Source organism: Cordyceps javanica, chromosome 7 (genome assembly GCF_051103115.1).
Source record: "Cordyceps javanica chromosome 7, complete sequence".
Taxonomy (NCBI): Eukaryota; Fungi; Ascomycota; class Sordariomycetes; order Hypocreales; family Cordycipitaceae; genus Cordyceps; species Cordyceps javanica.
In genome coordinates, this window is record NC_139301.1 from 255,330 (window position 1) to 276,058 (window position 20,729).

Sequence of the window (20,729 nt, forward strand, 5' to 3'; positions counted from 1 at the left end):
CGGTTCCTTCCCAAGCCTGATTTGCGCACGCGTATTACTACTTGCATTTGTGCCGAATATATGGCTGGTCGCACTGCATGGGCCTTGCCTCTGGCAAGAGCAATTCCATACGGGGACATGACACGACTTCATCCCCCTGTGCAGCTTCCAAAGCCTCTTCGCTAACTGAACCGCCAACCTGTTCAACCACATGCCTTGGCCTGAACCGCACAGTAGCTACATAATACTCAATAATGCCATGGCTGATCTCATCTCTGATCCATCTCTTCTTGTGCCAACAAGATGAGCCCTGCCAGCAACTCACGCCATGGCCGTTGGCGGTCGAGTCAGCAAAGAGAGCTTCCCCTCCCTTTGTCCTGAAATGCCAACGCTGTGCCATTTGATGGGCAATGTCGTCGAGCTGCGTCGACTTGCGCCTCACGGTTTCCATCTCAATGATGACCTCACGCACAGTAGCGGGTAGCTCTCGGCAAAATCCTGGTATCCAATCGCATGCAAAACGAAGTGGCTCGTCGTCTTCCCAGTACCAGAAATCGGTGTGGCGGATAGTGATGAATACACGTCGAAAGGCGAGATCGGGAAATTGCGCAAGGAATTCCGCAACGCTTTCGAGATTGCACATCTGTGTGAAAAAACGGATAGAATCAAGGCCTATGACTTTCTCTTCGTGCTCCCTCTTGATCTTATCGACAGTCTGTCTGAGGTCCCTTTTTGCTTTATAGACCCTATACTCTGGCGGTGCGCGATCCTGGCTGGTGATCCAGTGCGTCTGCTGCTTTAGCGTGAATGGAAGAAACCAAGTTTCTTGGTAGACCGCTCTGCAGGTTTGTAGAAGCGCTATATCGGTCCTTCGAGGGGCAGAATACGACGGACGGGTCCAGCATGCATTCTTCGAGTACTGCCTGGCCTCGGCCGGGTCCTCGTAGTCGAGCAAGACTAGGGAGAAGATCTGGCTGCGAATCTCGGCGGGGCAAGATTGGAACAGTGGACAGTCGGGCTGCTCCAGTGCGGGCTTTGCCGAGAGCCGTCGATGCAGAGGAGGACCAGACCAGGCACCGGTCTTGTCTAGATGCGCGAAAGGATTTGGGAAGCCGAGCGCTGGGCCCAACTGGGGCGGACCATCAAATACGGAAGACATGCTAGACATGAGGGTTTTGATGATGTCGCTGCCAAGATTATACGATGCGTGGTGGAAACAAGCCCAACGCTCCACGTTGCTGACGCCTGACGTCTACACAGAATTTTGCCAGAGTGGATTGACCCAAGTGCCCCTACTATCCCCTATTATGACATAATACAGTAGTAGTAGACTATATATGATGCATATCATATATAAGTACTTTTTCTTCTTTAGTAGACCTTGCTTTATTGAAGCTTAAACAATTGTTATTATACTAGATTCATTATATGATTTGAAATTAATCTATAAATAACAGAGGTCCAAAACTAAAGAATGGCAGCGACTGAGCCCCTAGGCTGGTAGCGTCGCCTGACCAGAGAATGCCGCCTTTCAAGATATACATATTGCTAGGCACTTTTTATCTTCTCCTTTTCTTCTTTCCCCCGCCATCCTGTATTCTTTCCAGAGACTGACTACACGATAGAAAGACCGCCATGCCTGCATCATGCTTTGACGACTCTTCACTACTGCTGCACCTGTAGCTGTGATTTACCTTCATTGGCAGCCCTTGCTTACCCTGTCAAAGCCATAACGATGCGTTGGCTACTCATAACAGCGATCCAAAGTAAATACCCGTAGATCATAGGGCTTGAGCTGTAGATGTGCCCACTCTAGCTCTCCACATTAATAAGTACATCTCTTTAGCATACACTCCACAACACATATGTTCTCTCACCAAAGCTCCCCATTTTCGGCCTCTATTTTCACTTTGGAACAGCATTGCGGCTGTAGGAAGAGAGCAAATCGGAACCATTCCATAAAGTTCCTCATGCCCTAGCTCTCCCAACGAGCCTTCTTTGCGGGAATGCATCCCAGAAAGCGCCGCGAAGCCTCGTCGGCGTGCGGATACTCGACTTCAAAGCCATTGGGAGCGCTCCCTCGAAAGAGAGCTTCGAGGCATGGATCAGCTCCCAGTCAATGATCGCCTTATAATCTCCGCATGGTTGTCTTCTGCCACGAGCACATTGTGGAGACCCGTATCAACGTGGGGGGCATTCGTCAGTGAACATAGGACGCGCTCCGCAATGTAAGAGATTAACACGGTAAAACCTAAACACGGGCATATATCTAGTATACAACAGCTACATGTATTATTCTATATACGTCACCACGTTGACTTCAACATTGCAGGGCAGAAACATGCTCCACTTATGCCTTCGTCTTTTTCCGGGTAGCACTAAAGCACACTGCCATGCTCTGAATACAACAAAACCATGCAAAATGCGTGAATAATTAGCACATCAAAGGCTATCAGGGAATTCGTTGATAAAAGCAGCTCATAATGTATTTCGATGCGAGAGTAGCAGTCTGTATTGTATTTGACTCGGAGGGCGAGCGCCGAAGCAGAGATAGCAGGTCTCTCTCATGACAATCATGGTATACCGCGGCAAGGACTTTGAACGAATTCAGATCATTGACATATTGTTTCAAATCATTATTTTTAAGCAAATATTTCAAGAAAAATTTGAAATGTCGTTTTTTAACATGTAGTTTTCAAACATTTTTAGAATATAGTTTTTTCTTTCCTTATATTCTTACTCTTCTTACATTTAGAATATACAATCTTTTAATATAATATTGAATATATTATTTTTTAATTTTTATAAGTTATCTTATATCTATCTATTCGATAGCTCAGTAAGTATATCCATCCTAGTACTACCATTTCTTTCAGATGCCCCACCCACTCCACGAGGGCCACCAGGCAGATGCTCAGAAGATTAAGGGTCATGCCGCTGCACAACAACCTCTGCATCAACTTGGCAAAGATGTCATCCAAGACTGTCGCTGAAGCGTCCGATGCCCTAGCGGATGCGATTGACAGAGAGGAAAATGTGTTATTTTCGATGCGCTACGCGGAGCTCCAAAAGCAATTCTACGCGTCGATCCTTGAGCAACCGTCGAGCTGGAGAATATGATTTGCGCATTGCTTCAGGTTCAAACGTGCGAGATTCACAGAAACCCTAGAGCATGGAGGCACGGCAGCTTCAACGTTGCCATTATTGTATGGCTGCCATCTGGTAAAAATGCTTACTTGCGGCTTCCGTTTTCGCACCGCATCGGAGGACGCCCCTTTCCAGGCAACCTGGAAGAAAAGCTTCGTACGGAAACCGCCACCTATCTCTGGCTACAGGAGCACTGCCCGGATGTACCGATTCCTACACTATATGCTTTTGGACTGCCCGATGGCTCAATAGTATGTGTAATCGCCATAATGGCTCTCCCTAGCTGACGCTTCCCCAGCATACACGTCCTCAAAAGCCCACATGTTGGTGGCGCAGAGCTTGGACAGGACTCCGCCGTATCTTCGCGTGTCTTCTCGGCTACTCCGCTGTCCCGACACAATACTCGCGCCATGCGACTCGCCATAGCCTCGCTTCTGGGTTTCTCCTCATGAGTGAGGCGGAGGGGGAAAGTCTCGCCTTGTCTTGGTCCAAATACTGTCATGACAAGAGCCGTAGAGAGAATCTGTTCCGCGGACTGGCACGCATCAGTTTGTCCATGAACTCGATACCTCAATCTCGACTCGGATCCTTTTCATTCCAGGGCGACAACAGCAACAGCATTAGTCTATGCAATAGACCACTAAACATGTATATGCATATGCTAGAGAATGAAGGCATCTTTTCGGGGATACCTCGTGGGCGCACGTATGCCGAGGTGGAATCATACATCTCAGACTTGCTGTCATTGCAAGATCACAAGCTGAAGAAACAGCCAAACGCCATCTTTGACGAGGAGGACGGCCAACGCCAATTGGCAGCGAGTGCTGGTATGCGAGCCATTATGCATCACTTCATAAATCCCGACACCCGTCAAGGGCCATTCTATGTCACCCTAAACGACTTGAGTCAAAACAATATATTCGTCGACGAGCAATGGAATGTCCAATGTATTATTGATCTTGAATGGACCCATACTCTACCTGCCGAGATGCAGGCCCCTCCACACTGGCTGACATCCAAGTCTGTCGATGGGTTTGACGATCGCGACGACCTCGAGGAATACGAAAAAGTTCTGAATGAATACATCTCCATCTACACCGAGGAGGAGATTCAACGGCGCGGCTCAAACAAGCACGCGGCCATGCAGCTCAAATCGTGGGAGCCTGGCTCCTTCTGGTACTTCAAGGCCGCAACGATACCCAAGGGCGCTTACAACATATTCAACTCCAACATCCAGCCCATTTTCAACAAGAAGCACCCTTACCAGTCCATATTTGATAAAGTGTTTTATTTCTACTGGGGACAGCAGGCATCGAGCTTTGTAGAGAAGAAGGTGAATGAGAGGAATGACTACATAAAGGACCTCAAGGAGGCCTTTGCTCAAGATGAGCCATGTTTCAATGAAGAATAAGCTCTCTGTATCAACAACCTCAGTTTTGTCAATTTTTACTACAAGAATGACCAGCATCAGGCGCTTCCATCACCCGGGTCTAAACTGTTTACCTGTATCAGGGCTCCCGGTTCCTTGGCGCAATCGACCGAAACCTCAAAGCGACTTGCGCTGATGCTTGCTGCGACACTTGCTGGTTTGCCATTGAGAAGGATCAGCACGCTTATACCGGGGAACATGGATCACTATGTTTTTTTCTTTGGGCAGAGGGCAACGGGCGAGCCGCTTGTCCGGATGACTCTTACGGGACTGAGCCCCGAACCGACACCCGTCCCTGTGGCAAGTTTGGCCGGTCACGAAAGATGGCTGGCAGACATCTCTTCTCTTTCGTGCACGCATCCATCTAGGAGATGATGCTTGCTTGTCTGTCTTTTGCAGCCAAGAGCACGTGGGAAATGCGAGGGCATCCATTGATTCATCGACTTCTGGTACTGGACTGGGGTATGCTTGCCATTCTGTGAAAAGTGGCTGGGACGTTTCCTGTGAGATTTTATTAGCGCTGTGGAGAGCCGGCCCGTGTCCGAACTAATTAACGCGAATGAGGCTAGTGCACCTATCGAGATGTTGCGTTTCGATTGACTCGCTGATGCGGTTGTCGCCAGCACTGACTGACCTTGCACGAGGCCTGTGAGAGGGTGAAGCTCGATCGAATGAACAAGGCAGCACCAAGGCAGCTTGTGATGGCGGCATCAGTCTCATTGTGCTGGTGCTTGTGGCGCATCGCGTCGGATCTGGTCGATGTTGTCGAGTCCGGCGTGCTGCGTGTGCCCTGCGGTTCTGGCTTCTCTACTATGACATTACGTCACACGCTATTCTGCGAGGTATCTTTTCTTCATGACCAGAATGAATGCGGTCACAGCAACTCATGGCCAGACACTGCGTTCCGTCAAACATTCCCCCCCTCGCTTCACGTATCCTCGGCCGCCGGAACTTGGTACCGCGTAGATGACGTGTCAGCGATCCTTTGTTTGAGCATTGATCAACATGTTTGCGTGCGACCGTCAACCCGTCCGCTACCCATTGTCACACTAGCCGGCTTTCGATCTCGCTGCTGGCAAGGGCTGGCCCTGGCCAGCTGGGGCAGATTCGCGGCGTTGCACGATCACAGGTCGAGCTGACTCTGTCCGCTTTCCTAGTAAGCTAGCGGATAGCAACACTCGCTCAGCGCACGACCACCGTTGAGCCGGACCAGCCTTTGAAGGAGAGCTTCCGGAGCGGACTCCCGAATACGGAATCCATCTCCAACATGGATAATCCCGTCTCCAAGTTGGCTTACACCACACCTGACGGCCAAGCCCTTTTCCTTGTCGGAAGATTATGCCGGGGCGTCTCAATGTCATTCGGTGTAGACCGAGCGCGCGCAGTCTACGATGGGTTGGTGATGTTTTGCACCTCGACGTGAAACACTACTTTCTGCATTTTCCCACAGCTCCAGCCGTCAATCAAGCCTCTGTTTTGCCAACGGCCGCCCGCCCGCCCGCTCGGCCGCCCATGAGGCTGCGACGAGCTGAGCATGAAGCAGTGAACAAGGCAGATCCATGGCCTTGTGTGCATCGCGTGATGAGGCGAGAGACGCCCCCAGCGTGCGTTGTTTTGCATAAAACACAACTTTGACAAGCTATCGAGTTTCATGTTCCTGCATCTTGCCCGAGCATGTTTCCGTTTGACGAACCATTTATTTTCCCGCACTAAAACGGACGCAGCCGTTTGGGAGGTCAATGCGCTCGCCTCAGCCAAAATTTTGAAAGCTCATCTGAAACGCAAGACTTTTTTCTTTTTCTTCTTGTCCGTCCTTATTCCTCTCCTCGCTGTCCGGATTCGAGCGTGCATACCCAAGTTTTAGTTGAAACAGTTGTCGAAATGGGTTCAGGACTCACATGGCCAAGTGGGCTCAAGGGGGGGGTCCGGAACTAAGCGAAGAAGGGGGAAAAATTGTGAGGCTTCAGTTGGTGTTTTTGAAAACGCATTGACGGCTGAGATCGGAAAGAGCGCCGTGATGCTGATGATGTGATTGAGACGGGGGTAAGGCTGCCTCAGACTTCTTCTCACAGGGCTGAATGGGACGGGCGGCGTTGGCATTGCGACCCGTGGGCCAAGGCAGGCTGCCGCGTCAGTTGGAAGAAGAGGCGTGCAAAGCAAGGATCCCGCGTAGCCGCGAGTGCAGGCCCTGTTGGCATTTATTTCGTCGAGTCTATAGCTCAGCATCACAGAGACTGTCAAGTAGTCCAGCCGGACAAGCGCCGACAGCCAAGATGGTCTCGAGGCGGGACACACACACACACACACAGCTTACACCAGGGGGGGCATCGCGTATCTCATCCCCGTTTCAGGACCTGTGAAGGCTTGCATCGCTAAAACAATACTTGGTCTGGGGGGTTTTCTTTTTTCTCTCTCTTGTTTCCGCCATCAGCATCCGTCCGAGCCACGGGGAAGCATGAAAAAAAAATGTTTTAGTGTTCCGCCCCCTTGCACGCGTTCGCTCATCTCCCGTGCCCAGCAGCTCTGAAACGGGAAAAGAAAAACAACAAGAGAGAGCTAGGCCATGTTGGAAACAGCAACAATGGGCGGGGTGTGGGGGGGCTGGTGACTTGGTGTGAAAAACGTGGTTTTTCTCAGGGTTCTCTGCAGCTTTGAGAGAGTGTGTGTGAACAAGAAAAAAAGTAATACCGAGAGAGATTCATAAGGTGGTATTACCGTGTGCCGATTAACCCGGATGAACCGTCCGCGCAAGAGCCGGTCGGTCGGTGACGATGCCAGCCAGGTTCGTTCATGGCGGCCGAAGACGGTCAGTTAACTACTTAGCCGCCCACACTAATACTGGTAAGAAGGCGGTCCATAAAATCCATCGGGGTTTCTATATTTGGGGCTACAAGCTGCTTCCAATGGCTAGCTGGCACCAACCAGCACACAAGCTCGTGTGGAGCCGGGGAGAGATGGACAGAGACAGAGAGGGAGGGGTGTGTGTGGGCAAAGAAGAGCTGTCATACTGATGATACTGACCTGGTTGCCTGGCTACCTGGTAAGCGCCCGTAGGCACACATGTGGTGCGAGATGGCCTCGGTGGAGATTTCGGTTGCGCAAGAGCAGTGAGTGGCCCTCCTCCTCCTCCTCCTCCTCCTCCTTATCCGGGCGCTGCATGGGAAATCCTTGCGACGCAGAGTCGGGACATTTTGCGAGCCAAGGAAAAGATGCGGTATACATGGGTGCATGCGTATGGAGAAGAAAGGAGGGGGGGCTAAAAGCCAAGGGTGAGTTTGTCCATGCAACGCACACACACACAGATAATACAATGAAAGGACCCTGGTTTTGTTGCCATTCCTTCTTGCTTCTCCCGTCCCACACAACCACCATTGTTTACTGTGATGGGTAAATGATGTCTTAATCTGACGTGCAGAAGGCCGATTGCTGATCCGGAGGCCCAATACCGGCAAAGGGGTGTGTGTGTGTGTGTGTGTGTCCCAATATCAAGGATTCATCATTCCCCCTTCACCCTTCACCCCCCCTCCCCCCTCCAACGAGCGAATGTTTTCGATTCCATCATGGAAGCAAGTTGCCCGGTATTACAAAGCGGTGCTACACCATCGTCACCACCACCACCACCACCACCACCACCACCATCACTCGCTACAGTCCTACCCCTCACTCTGTCCTCGACGCCGTGTGCTAGAAATAAAAACAGGCCAGGCCAGGCTTACTATGGCTGAGCGGGGGACTGTGGAATCAGACAGACAGGCAGGCAGGCAAGCCAGCCAGCGAGCCTCGCCGCCGTGTACAATGGGGCTGTCGCCTCGTGGTGTCTTGGGTCTCTTGAGTCCAGCCAAAAGTAAGGATTAATTTACCGAAAAAAAAAAAAAAAACTATCGATTCGGATAGCCACCATGACTGCAACATGGGAAACAACATTTTCACTTTCCTATCTCCACGGGAATAGTATTTGCTCTCTTGGGAGCTTTGGGGGTCGCACCGGCATTTGGATGCGCCTTTAGCCAACCACCACAACCACCACCCACCGACTCCGCCAAGCTTCCTTTTCTACTCCGTACAGTTTTCTACTAATAACTCGCTAGTGACTGGACTGGACAAACATGTTACTTTGTTCTACTTGCCTCTTTTGATGCTAGCGTCCGGCATCCGTCCCCCCCCCCCCCCCCCCCCCCCCCGTCCACTCATTTTTAGCGTGTCAGCCCAGCCCCAGCCCACAACCTACTACCGCCCGTACATGGTGGCGTTGGGAGCCGGGGTAGATGTGGCCCCGCCGTCAGAAGAAAAGCTGCAAGTAGAGGAGGCCCGAGGGGAGGGGGAGAAAGCTGTACAAAGAAAGAGTAAGTACGGATACCTACTGGTAAGTAGGGAAACGAAGAAGGAGGCTGGCGTGGGCTGTAAGAGACGCCGGTGTGGCTTTTTTCTAGGAGGGCTCTCTGAGGAGGAAGGGGAAAAGGGCCAAAAAAAAACAAAAAAAAAATAGAATTTATCCCAAACGCTTGGGTCGTGCGAGGAAAATGCTTGTGTATAGTTTGTAGCGAGCATCTTGTCCCGTATGGTTGCCAGCCCCCAGTCTCTCTGTATATAAGAGTAACCCCAGCCTCCTTCGATGGAAGCCGGGGAAGAGGAAGAAAGAAGCACACTCACCACCACCATCACCATAAAACTCCTCACGATATTTTCTTCTTCTCCCTTTTTCTCTGCTTCTCTTTCCTCGTGAATCTGAAAGAATAGATAACTCTCTCTCGCCCGCTAGCCAAGCAATACGCCCTGACTTTTTTACTTTCCACTCTCTCCTGCAAGCGCCCTGACGGAGTTATCACCACCCCCCTCCCCCCCCTTGACCAACCGACCAAAACCCACCCGCCCACACACACACACACACACTCAATATTACCACGTTATTACACTGCAGCAAATCTATTCTGGGAAAGGACGCCTCTTTGTGTGACGACCCCGTTGGCCTAGTCGTTGTTTGCAATCTTGTCAAGAACCTTTTTGCCAAATCCTCGACTTGGATACTTATACCCGAGACAATCCTCTCCCAATCCGGACTTTTCCAGATCTCATCTTCAACAACCGCCATCTAAGACATACATACATTCTTCTCTTCCTTTGTCTTTTTTTTTTCCTTTCTTCTTTTCTTATTTTCTTCTTCTTTTTTCTTTTCTTCTTCTTCTTCTTCTTCTACTTCCTCTCTACTTCCTCTCTACGTCTCTTCTTCGTCTTCGTCTTTGGTCTTCGTCGTCGTCCTCAAGATGCTTTCCAAGACACTCGTCCTCCTCGCCTCGGTGGCTTCCGTCATTGCTGCCTCGGCTGCCTGCAAGGCTCCCAACACGAAGCCAGTGGCTCCCACGCTTCCCGTTACCGGTACCGGTATGTCTTTCTTCCTTCCTTTTTGATCTTGATTGGTTCAATTGTCTCGTCTCATTGACAACACAAAAACCCATCCATGACCCTTTCCCCCAAACCTTAAAGAGCTGACCTGCAACTAACACGCGCTCCCACACAGGCAAGCAACTCACCAACCCTCCCGAGGGCCTCGAGCTGCTGCACATTGCCCTGGGCTACGGCATCCAAAACTACACGTGCGCCGCGCAGGGCGCCGACCCCGTCGCCGCCGGCGCCCTCGCCGTGCTCTACGACGCCCGCCCGTTATACCCGGGCCAGGGCGCGCGCTCGCTCGCCTCCGAGGCCCGTTTCGCCGCCCTGCCCGGCGACGTCCTCGCCGGCGCCCAGCCCGTGCCGCTGCGCCTCGACAATGACCGCAACCGCACCGACCCGGCCCACCCGGGCGCCTCCCTGACCGAGCCTTTCGTCTCTCCGCCCTCCGGCCTGACCGTCGAGGGCGTCGCCGAGCCTCTCGCCTACCTCGGCCACCACTTCTTCACCGACAAGGGCGTGCCCTCCTTCCTTCTCGACGACGGCCGCATCTTCCTCACCTCCAAAAAGGACGAGGCCGCCAACGCGCCCGCCGACGCCTCCGCCGGGCCCGACGGCACCGGCGCCGTCGCCTGGCTGAAGCTCAGCGCCACCCCCGACGCCGTCGGCCCGGCCAAGCTTGTCTACCGCGTCCTCACCGCCGGCGGAAACTCCCACGGCTGCGCCAAGGGCGCCGGCGACGACAGCACCAGCTACACCGCCACCTACTGGTTCTACGGTTAAAACAACCACACATCCACCAGTGTTCTGAGGAGGAAAAGACGACCATGATTTCCGTCCTCGTCGTCGTTCTTTTTCAGTCTTTTTTTTTTTTTTCCTTTCTTTCCGCTCGCTAGATACCTTTAATGTTGTACCTGTTTCTGCTTTTTCTTAGGGGAGGCTAAAAACTTGGGATGCGGGCATCAGTTTTATTGTTTTATTGTTTTTTCTCTTCTTTTTCTTTTATTGTTGTCATATTTGCATTCACACGGCTCGTTTGGCATATAAAGGTTTATATTGTGTCTGCTTTTCTTTCTTACACCGTTTTTACGTTTTTTTATGACGGAAACGAGGGGATTCAATCGCTAGAGATGTACATAGAAAAATCTAAATGGCTTTTTCTTTTTTGCAAGATGCGGCTTTTCTTCTTTCCCTTGGCAAGAAATTCATCTAATTTCATCCTTCATCTGCTGTCAGTTACCTCGGTCTTCTTCCATCGGGCGGCGTTGGCATTCGTAGTCAATGGTGGAGAAGCAATGCCGGTGAAACACGGGCGCGCGCCAATCCCGCATCCAATAACATGTACGCCATTATTATAGAAACAAACCAATACAGACAGGCCACACGCACAACCCTGCAACTTGGCATCATGTGCATGCGGATCCTTTTTTTTTTCATATGTCTGGATCAATACATCTCTTGGCACATACGAGTCCGCCTCGCTGCAATACCATGCCCTCGGCAATGGAGTCGACCCACCGCCGACACCTCAGGCTTGGCAGGCAGGTTGTGTTCCTGGCGCCTACGGAGATTGTACAGGCATCCACGTCACTTTGGCTCGTTTCTCAAAATTGGGGTTTCTTTTTTCGTTCATATGTTATCATTGGTCATTAGGAATCCAACAAACTTTCGACCTTTTTTTCTTTTCTTGGCTGGCTGCTACCCCAACTACCGTGCCAACGTGCAGGGCGTGGCACGAGGGCTTAAAATATGCTGCTTGGCACGTTCTGCCCAGACGGAGTGCACATGGCTATCTCATGCTGGCGTCCAGACCACCAGCCAAGTCCTGCTCGAGGCCGTTGGCGCCGCCCAAGTACTCCTGGGGACGGGGATCCTCCGACTTCCACTGCGTCGACCCCTGAGGCATCGGCACCTGGCTCTGCTGTTGCTGCTGCATCTGCGTAAGCGCGGGGCCCGAGGCGGGCACTGTGCGGACCATTTGTCGGAAGCGCATCACCTCGTCAAGAATCATGCGTCGCATCTCCGGCACCTCCTCGACGACTTCAAAGTCAAAGTTGAAGGTTGTGGGACAGTCGGGCTCGTCCGAGGCGTCGTGCCAGATGTGCAGGTATGGATGCTCGAGGGCCTGCTCGACACTAATGCGCGCCGACGGGTCAAAAGCCAGCATCTTATCGAGCAGGTCCAGCGCATCGGGGTTGGCGTTGGGGAAGAGGCTGGGGAAGGACCTCTTGGGCATGAATGGCAGGTTGCGGACGTATTCCTGGGCGCGGGGCGAGCCGATGCGCGAGAGCGTCTCCTCGTTTGGTGTTCCGAGGATGTGAAGAATTTGGTTGAGCTGGTCGACATAATCACGGCCCTTGAAGAAGGGTCGGCCACCAAGGAGCTCGGCGAGAATGCAGCCCACAGACCACACGTCAACTAGGTAGGGTTAATCAGCAGGGTGGTTTCGCAGACAGGAATCACCATGTACGCACTAGCTTTGGTGTAGCTCTGGAAGCTCAGCATAATCTCAGGCGCACGGTACCATCGAGTGGCGACGTATTCTGTCATGTAACCGGCATTCTCCTGGGGGTCGACCGAGAAGCCACGGGCAAGACCAAAGTCGCAAATCTTGAGCTCGCAGTCGGCGTTGACGAGTAGGTTGCCCGGTTTCAAGTCACGGTGCAGGACGTTGGCGGAGTGAATGTACTTGAGGCCGCAGAGAATCTGGTAGATGAAGGACTGAAAGTGCGCGTCGGTCAAGGGCTGTCCTGAGCGAATAATGGCAGCCAAATCGCACTCCATGAGCTCTGCGGGGCGTTAGCGACGAGTGTTCCGACAGGGCGAGGAAAGGAGCTGGGTTCACCTTCGTATAGATACGTCTCGTTGAAATCATTGGGCCGAGGAATGTCCATGTCGTAGAGACACGTAATCTGGCGAAACCATTAGCCGGGTTGCGGGCGGGCACGGGGTCGGGAGGGCTTGGCGCACATTGCGATGGCCGCGAAAGTGCTGGAGCAGCTTTATTTCGCGCAGCGCACGCTTGGCGAGAATCTTCTTGGAAAAGACATTGGTAACTTTTTTGATGGCGACGCCCTCGGAGGTCTGGTTGTTGACGGCGGCACTGAAAAGGAAAAAGCGTAACGGTTAGCCGTGGCTGCCCAAGTCGAGGCTGGCGTCGGTAGAGGGGGGAAGAGGAGGAGGGCGGCGCGCGGCGCGGCGCGGGGTACGAGGCGTGGCCTGCCAGACCCTGTTGGCTCGGGACGCCACGAAGCTGTCGACGACTCACCAAACAATACCGTAGGCGCCCTGCCCGACCTCCTTGGTCACGGTGTAGCGTTCGTCGACAATGAAATCCTGGTTAAAGACCTTGAAGACCTTGCGTCCCTGGAGGTCGCCCATGATGGCGAGATTGAGCGCCCGGGGGAGGAGGGCGCGCGCAAAAAAGAGAGAATGCGGGGCAGAGAGGCGTGCCCGAGATATGGGAGAGATAGAAACGGGTACAACGATGGCAGATGCGGGCAGACAGCAATGTGCGACGTCGAGAACGGAAAGGAATGATGGCGCACCGTGTACAAGGAGAAGGAGAAGAAGAAGAAGAAGCGGAAGAAGAGCAGCGCTGGCGCGTGAAACAAGATCAGACGTTGGGGCGAGCTAGAGAGATGGGAATAGATGGGATGGCGGTTTGATAGCAAGATGACTTATTATATATGGAGTCGGCAAAACTGGCGAGCAGCAGGTGGGCGGCTAGAGAGAGTGAGGACCTTTTTGGAGGGGCGAATGAGGGGTCTTGAATGGCAGGAAACCCCACTCATAAAAGCAGAGCTCGTTCGGTAATTCAGCGCATTGGCTGCTGGTCAACAGGGGACGTTGGCGGGGGTTTGCTTGAATTTGGGGCGCAGCATCCCACTACAAACGTCACTGAGAGGCCCAGAGCTCGAAAGCTCCAGCTCCAACAGAGCCTGTAGGCATTTTCAGTGCAGCACTTTTACCTAGAGGCTCACATGCTTGCTTTAGTACTCTGTCACCACCACCATCATCTGGCCATCGACACCCTACGGATCTACCCTACATACCACTTCTTGCCTCCGTTTGTACCTTTTTTTTTCTTCCATGTCCCATTATCATCTACAATCCGCAAACTATCCACTTTCAACTCTCAACATTCATCGCCATCGCCATCGCCATCACTCACAACTCATCTCCCTCCCATGCACCACCCTCGTCTCCCATCACATCACGGCCGAGCCTCACACAAGCATCGCACCACAAAACTCTCCCCTAGCCGCCCACCTCTTACATTTCGTCACCTCGCTCGCTGCTCCCATTGGCCCCCCCGGAGACTTTGCCGCCCGGCCGTGCTGACAATTCTCGTCTCAGCAGCCTACTTACATAACCTCGTTGCTTCATCAATCTCCCCTTGGCTAGTCCCGTGTTTTGTTGCCGGCTGGAACAAGTTGCCCGTATTTGAATCATGCTACCTCTTTGGTCCACACTATCCTCACGGATGCGGCTCATTCCAGGTTTGCCAAGTGGCTTTTCGCCGTCGAGAAACGGGTGAGCTGGCCTCTTGTCACGCGCCATAAAATTGACGCACGCCTCCCCAACTGCCTGTACCAGAAGGTGACAGTGCGCAGCTGGCGGAGCGCAATGAAGCTCATTCTTGCGGCCTGCCAAACTGAGCCTCGACTACTGATACAAGGCTTGCTCTGCGACCCCGCACCAAACAAGCACTAGAGAGCATGAAGTCGAAGCTTCCTCATCGTCCTTGGGGGTGGCCGTCTCGTGTACGGCTTTCAACTGGTCAAACACCATGTACCTCTCGACCTGTCGTGATTGTAGTTCCTAGATGCAAGTGAGGGCTGCAACAGGCGTTCAAGTACATATGGCCTGACAACTCATCAAATGGTGAATGGGGTGTTATAACTTATTAGTTACCCACCATTTGTGCCGTGTAGCACCGCTACAACAAGCCGTACTGCGCTAATGATCAAAGAATAAAAAAATATGGACACTTGCACCTTGGTAATAGTACAAGCATCGAACCAAGTTTTTATCCACTGTAGAGACTAGGATCAACGTTTTCACCATAAAACAAACCGCGAGTAGATTTCCTTCAAAAGAAAGAAAGAAGAGAAGACCACCAATTATTCCCCAAAAGAGCATGAACGATATCAATCGTAGCTCCAAGGCGTAACGACCCACTAGCTGCCTTAGAACTCAGGCGCCAAGTGCCCAAGCTCCCAATATGTTTTGGTACCTATTTTGAAGGAGGAGGCTCACGTCTCCTCATCTCCTCTTGTACCAGCACTCCCCAAACTGGCAGAAATGTCCTCTTCGAAAACGGCCACTAGTCCGCGGCGCGTACTGATGAAATCAAATACGCTGCCCCTTGCACTTCGAATACGTATCTGGGCCGGCCGGTACGTCTACCTTGGCAGAAACGAATATGGAATGGGCAACGTCAAACGCTTGCCATTTACCAAGATCGTCAAACTCAACACCACTCTGAATGAGGTGGAAGCCATGGAGTATGTTCGCAAGCATACATCGATACCCGTGCCAAAAGTTTACAAAGTTTATGAGCGGCCTGATGGTACTGTTCACATTTTGATGGAATTCATTCCCAGCGATGGTGCCGACTACATGGCCATGAGCCCGGCGCAAATTAAGTCATATGGCGAGCAGCTTGCTGACTATCTGCAACAATTGCGAAGTCTCAAACCGCCAGAGGCAGGTTTCATTGGATCAGTGAATCGGAAGCCGCTAGTGGACTATCGAACTGGCCAGGTCCCCTTCGGGCCTTTCCCTTCCGTGGACAATTTTCATGCGTACCTGCGACTCGGTGGACCTTTGGAGGGATGGCTGTACGACCCAGTGGTAAAGACAGTTCATGGACGGTCTGGCGAATACTGCGTCAAATTCACCCACGCCGACCTGAATCCGCGCAACATTCAATATCGCAACGGGCGTATCACAGGCATCATCGACTGGGAATGCGCCGGCTGGTATCCGGAATACTGGGAGTATACGAAAATGTGGTATGATGAGCGTCCCCCATATAAAACTTTCTTCGACGCCATCGAGGGCACTGCGGCCATTGAAAAATATCCAGAAGAGCTCGAGGCGGAGTGTGACATTCGTCGACGCATTAGCTCATGGCGGCTCGAGTCTTTTTATGATGATCCGAAAAATATTGCTGCGTTCTATAGATCCATAGGTCTCGAGCAGGGCCAGGTCGGGGAGAGTGCCGCCACCAATGGCTCGCGAGGTTCCGCCACAGGGATGGGCGCTCAGACTACTGGCAATGATCCTGCAGGCAACACCTGCTGAAATATGGCTGCGCTGACATGAAGGCGGTTCGAAATCGCTCGGGGGATACTCTCTGACATGCGAAAGACACGGAAACCAAGACCTGATGCATCGATTGATTGTCAAAAGCTCAATCAGGCCCCCCAGCATATAAAGCTGCTGTCTATCTTCTTTGGAAAAATCGGCAATTATATTTGAAGACAAGCACCCAATGATGGATGGACGACAGCCATGCCCAGGAGACTGATATATCCGCGTCGTTGTGGCGTGCAAGGTCTATCAACCCCCAGGCTAGATCATGCATCGCGTCGGGCAACAGTGAGTGGATAGTTTGTGGAAGGGATATGATCATAACTTAATGTCTTGACCTTTGGCGGAGTTTACTACCACTTCTATTCTCATCGAATAGCCGTTGTTTGCCCTCATATCTTATACCGCTGACGTATTCTCACGCCGCAAGATACCAAGCCACGCGTCCTCACTAGACAGGACGGGAAAAAACCACGATGGTTATCCCCACGCTATTGCCAGTGCATCCATGTGGTAGTGTGTGAGGAAACAGAATTTGCGGTCCCTCAAGTTCTGCAATACAATTGTCGGAGCCAGCTTCGCACTGATACCGTTCATTACCGTATACTTGGCTGGCAGCAGATAAGGACTGTTGTCATTCACATACGCTCGCAAAACGTTCTGACGTGTTGCGCTCGAGCTAAATTACTCTGAGACGCAGTACGCAACCAGGCTAGAGGCACGCGTAGTTGGTCATGAAAGGCCTGTTCCGACCTCGCAAATCGTAACACGCTGATTCGGCGCAGTCTTCTTTAACCCTGCTCTGTGATACTCACTACCGAACCAAGGAGTCTGACTATCAAAAGCTTCTCCCCACATAGCTCTCTCTATGGCCCTTGAACTTCCAGTCATCCTTCTCATACCAGTGCTTGATGCGGCTGTAAGCGTGCTCCATGAATTCTTCCACGTTGAAGTCGTCTGCCCAACTAGGCGGACCTTGCTTTTGCAGTAGGGTGATGGCGTTCACCGTCCAGCTGATGCAATTCTCGCTAGTGTCCATGACTGGTCGCGGAACCTGGTCGAGAAGGGCGTCAATCTCTGGAAACCCGTTTCCAGCCGGCAGCTTTCCGATCAGCAGCCGACCAATCAGACGCTGGCTAGCTTTGGCACTGGACTTTCGCGGCTCGAATCTCCAACCTGCGGGGATCGTGCCTTGGGCGCTGTTCATGGCCGGATGCTCTTCCACATGATACAAGCGCCCATCGCCCTTGCCACCCTTGGGTTCTACAAAGATTCCCCAATGGTACATGGCATAGCCATAGCTCTCTTCCAAGGAAGCGTTATTGGAGATGTAATCGCGTGCGAACGCTGCGACTGACACCCGATACTTGTTGCCCGTCATGGTGACGAGTTTGCTTGGTCTGTTAGGGGCGGGAACCTCAGACTGTGAGAAGAAACGTGGTAGTTACCAGATCCGTGGACCTACAGTGGGGGATCCGTCCAGGATGAAGAAATGGGTAACTACTGTTAGATAGTGACTTGGTTGTGTTGGACAGAAAATGCCAGCACAGCGTAGTTGTACCAAACATTGCTTCTGGGCTACATACACTTCATATACCTTTCGAGTCTTCACAAGGGGGGTTCCGAGGCGCTTTTTACAATTAGGCAAGCCTCGAACCTGAGAGCCGGGCTCCGCCAATCATTCTGCCAAGAAGCGGCAGACCCAGTCAACCAGTGACACATTATCAGGCTGCGTCGAGCAGAGCGGCCTGGTGCAGGCCACCAACCTCATTCACGCCTCGACACCACAAACTCTATCCCGCCTTCACCGGCAAGGCATGGCACAAATGAAACAAGACCCTGCCCAGCTGTACTTATTTGAATTGTCTCCATTTGATCTGCCCACCCAAGAGCGCTCGCGAGGCCCACTCTCGAGGATAAAAGGGCGAACCCCCTTGGGATGACGATCAACCTTTGCCTCGTACTGGGGAGCCGCTATCCGAACTCGAGCTGGTGGACCGGGCCGACGATGCGGGTGGGTTTCCCTCCCCTCAGATATCTGGATTATAGTGGGCCAGCAGGCTACGCCTGTTGAGAGTTTGAGGTCGCGCGCGCCCATGTACGTGCTGCCTGGCCGGTTACTGCCTACTTTCCGAGTCCTTCTTCACTCATAGCAGGGACCCGGATACGTTTCGGCCGGTACGGAGTAGACATCATGGATATCTGCAAGCTGGCAAACCAGAAAGCATTGTGTGATGCTAAGAAGGGGCGGCAATGGTCAAATAGTGTCACATCCGCTGGAAGCTGTTGGAAAGAAAGGCAGCAACAACGCCACTCTCCACCTTGAACCACACCACGAGAAGTTTGACTAGCATCTAGCAACTGTGCGAACCGGATGTTGGTAGGCAACCAGGCAACTAATTAACTTGCGAGGCAGACTGTGAACTGGGTGTATGGCTCCATTGCGCCATCACTGGGACTTTCAAGGTGCAGAGAACAATTGGGCAGACTGACGATGAATCAGGCCATTCGTAGACCATGTTTCTTGGGATGAGTAACCGAGAGGGGTAGGCATTCTCAAGTAAATTCAAGTAGCCTTGCAGCCAAAGTATGCAGGGATTCGGTCTTTGCGCTACCAGTACTGGTAGACTGATAATCAGGTGCCAAGCATCCACTGCGTGAGCCCAGCTGTTTACTGGTAGCAACGGGGCTCATGAGTCCCTCTCGTCCAAGTCATCGAGCCGGCCACCACCACGACAAACCCCAGCGAGACTAGGACGCTCATGATCCCATAGAAATACGAATGTTTCCGCCGGAGCGAGTTCAATTCCGCTGCCCACGTAGAAACGGTGCTCAGGCACCCACAAAACCCGCCATCGATACCCTGGAGCACCTGGCATCCCGGCGGACGCCAAAACGTTGGCCGCCGACGTGCCGACGGGAAACGCTGCGCTTTTCGCGTTCGTTCAAATGGATCGCGAGATAGAATCGTGTCAGCACCCCCCAGCGGCGCAAAGACGAGGGAGGACGGACGCCACGCGGCCGCGCCAGAATTCATGCGGAGGCAGCGCGCACAGCACGACCGCTCCGACCCAAGAACCCCAGCCCAGAAACACCGCGAGCGGATCGACAACTTGCGCATAAGGCGCGAAAGGAAAGGGCGGTGTCATGCGTTCCATGGCTACGGCTAAATGCGCGCCCAGCTTGAGCGCCGAGAGCGACAGGCACACGGTAACGACGATGACGCCGACCAGCGCTATGAAACTATATCCGCCGTTGCGGCTCGTCGGCGCCATGCCTGCTGGCGTAGAAGGCGGGGTCTGGTTGGATAGTGCCAAGAACGCGTCCAGTATAAACTCCGAGAAAGTTGTTACGGAGTCGCAGAGCCCCGTGGTCAGCCCAATGTAACGCGGGATCGACTTCTTTGGTTGACATGAACGCCCTCTTGGCGGCATCGAGGTCCACGTGTCCTCCTTCCGAGCTCGCCCCCCAAGCCTCGCCGCTCTCTTCCAGCATGATCTGCTCGTGGTACGTCGGCGACCACCCCCCACTCGTGCAGGAACAATTTGCGGTCCTCCACGAGACGGTCTCTGAGGAATCAGACTGTCCGGCTCTCTGCAGTGATTGTCGCTGATGTCGTTCCGAGTAGTCTCTTTCGCGACTGCGTATTTCTTCCAGATCCCTGTGCTTGTACACGGATGCTCCAGTGGGGGTTTCCAATGGTGGAACGGCAGCGAGTTCATCCAGATTCGCCCACGACTGTAAGGCATCGCTGTCAGTTACATCATCTGAGTCGATCGTCTGCCGTTCTGCGTTACCATGTGTTGTTGGAGGTAGATCTACATTGAGAGACTGTAGGAGCCGAAGCTGCCATCAGTCCTGAGCAGGGAAGTACAGCAGAGTCTCGTGCATCATCAGCTGACGCTTGTCGTAGGAGCGAGCGAACCATTGTCGATTAATTTGTCCGGCGTAGCGCATCACCTATTCGCGCTGTCCTCTGCGCGTAGTGATTTATGTACCAGCAAAGTCTTGGGTTGGATCACCTGCTCATTGTATTTCGGGCTCCGTTGTGTCATTGCCAACATGATCTTCGGATCGAGCGGGTATACAGGAGTAAGCGGCCTGGACAACCCGTCAAGTGGACATGATTACACCCGGTCCGGTGCGACATGGAAAGAGACCTGCAAGAGTGGTTGTCTAGTGAAGAATCGGAAGTAGGCGGCTTGGGCGGATATACAGGAATTGAATTGCAAGGATTATCCGTGAGGTTGGGTGCGACAGTCACGGAGCGAACAGCACGACATCAGGCACAGGCGGCTGAGAGCAGACAGATCCATACAAACACGCCACAGCATGAAGTATCTTTCCTTTTCCTGATTCTATCTAAAATCTGCCTTCCGGATTAAACTCTCCATAGTGGGCAGCATCAAAGAATTGAGCTGACCATGCCATGGAATCCACAATCTCAGCGGGCCATTTACTCGGGGTG

The 20,729-nt window shown here is 52.6% G+C and overlaps 6 protein-coding genes across 6 annotated transcripts; 3 read left to right on the plus strand and 3 right to left on the minus strand.

Moving 5' to 3' along the window:
• Positions 1-2,949: 2,949 nt before the first annotated feature.
• V2A60_009602 (uncharacterized protein) lies at positions 2,950-4,537 on the plus strand (the record flags this gene model as incomplete). The annotated part of the gene is made up of 3 exons (XM_083260867.1): positions 2,950-3,080; positions 3,149-3,377; positions 3,425-4,537. The coding sequence occupies 3 exons, from the start codon at positions 2,950-2,952 to the stop codon at positions 4,535-4,537; spliced, it is 1,473 nt and encodes a 490-aa protein (XP_083116993.1).
• Positions 4,538-9,816: 5,279 nt separating this feature from the next.
• On the plus strand, positions 9,817-10,723 carry V2A60_009603 (uncharacterized protein; the record flags this gene model as incomplete). The annotated part of the gene is made up of 2 exons (XM_083260868.1): positions 9,817-9,934; positions 10,071-10,723. 2 exons carry the CDS (start codon positions 9,817-9,819, stop codon positions 10,721-10,723), a joined length of 771 nt encoding a protein of 256 aa, XP_083116994.1.
• A 1,006-nt stretch (positions 10,724-11,729) lies between these two features.
• On the minus strand, positions 11,730-13,321 carry V2A60_009604 (mitogen-activated serine/threonine-protein kinase SLT2; the record flags this gene model as incomplete). The annotated part of the gene is made up of 5 exons (XM_083260869.1): positions 11,730-12,358; positions 12,415-12,729; positions 12,786-12,852; positions 12,911-13,043; positions 13,209-13,321. 5 exons carry the CDS (start codon positions 13,319-13,321, stop codon positions 11,730-11,732), a joined length of 1,257 nt encoding a protein of 418 aa, XP_083116995.1.
• Positions 13,322-15,247: 1,926 nt separating this feature from the next.
• V2A60_009605 (aminoglycoside phosphotransferase family protein) lies at positions 15,248-16,252 on the plus strand (the record flags this gene model as incomplete). Its single annotated transcript, XM_083260870.1, has 1 exon — positions 15,248-16,252. One exon carries the CDS (start codon positions 15,248-15,250, stop codon positions 16,250-16,252), a length of 1,005 nt encoding a protein of 334 aa, XP_083116996.1.
• Positions 16,253-17,099: 847 nt separating this feature from the next.
• On the minus strand, positions 17,100-17,642 carry V2A60_009606 (uncharacterized protein; the record flags this gene model as incomplete). Its single annotated transcript, XM_083260871.1, has 1 exon — positions 17,100-17,642. The coding sequence occupies one exon, from the start codon at positions 17,640-17,642 to the stop codon at positions 17,100-17,102; it is 543 nt and encodes a 180-aa protein (XP_083116997.1).
• A 1,309-nt stretch (positions 17,643-18,951) lies between these two features.
• On the minus strand, positions 18,952-19,536 carry V2A60_009607 (uncharacterized protein; the record flags this gene model as incomplete). The annotated part of the gene is made up of 2 exons (XM_083260872.1): positions 18,952-19,192; positions 19,274-19,536. The coding sequence occupies 2 exons, from the start codon at positions 19,534-19,536 to the stop codon at positions 18,952-18,954; spliced, it is 504 nt and encodes a 167-aa protein (XP_083116998.1).
• Positions 19,537-20,729: the final 1,193 nt, after the last annotated feature.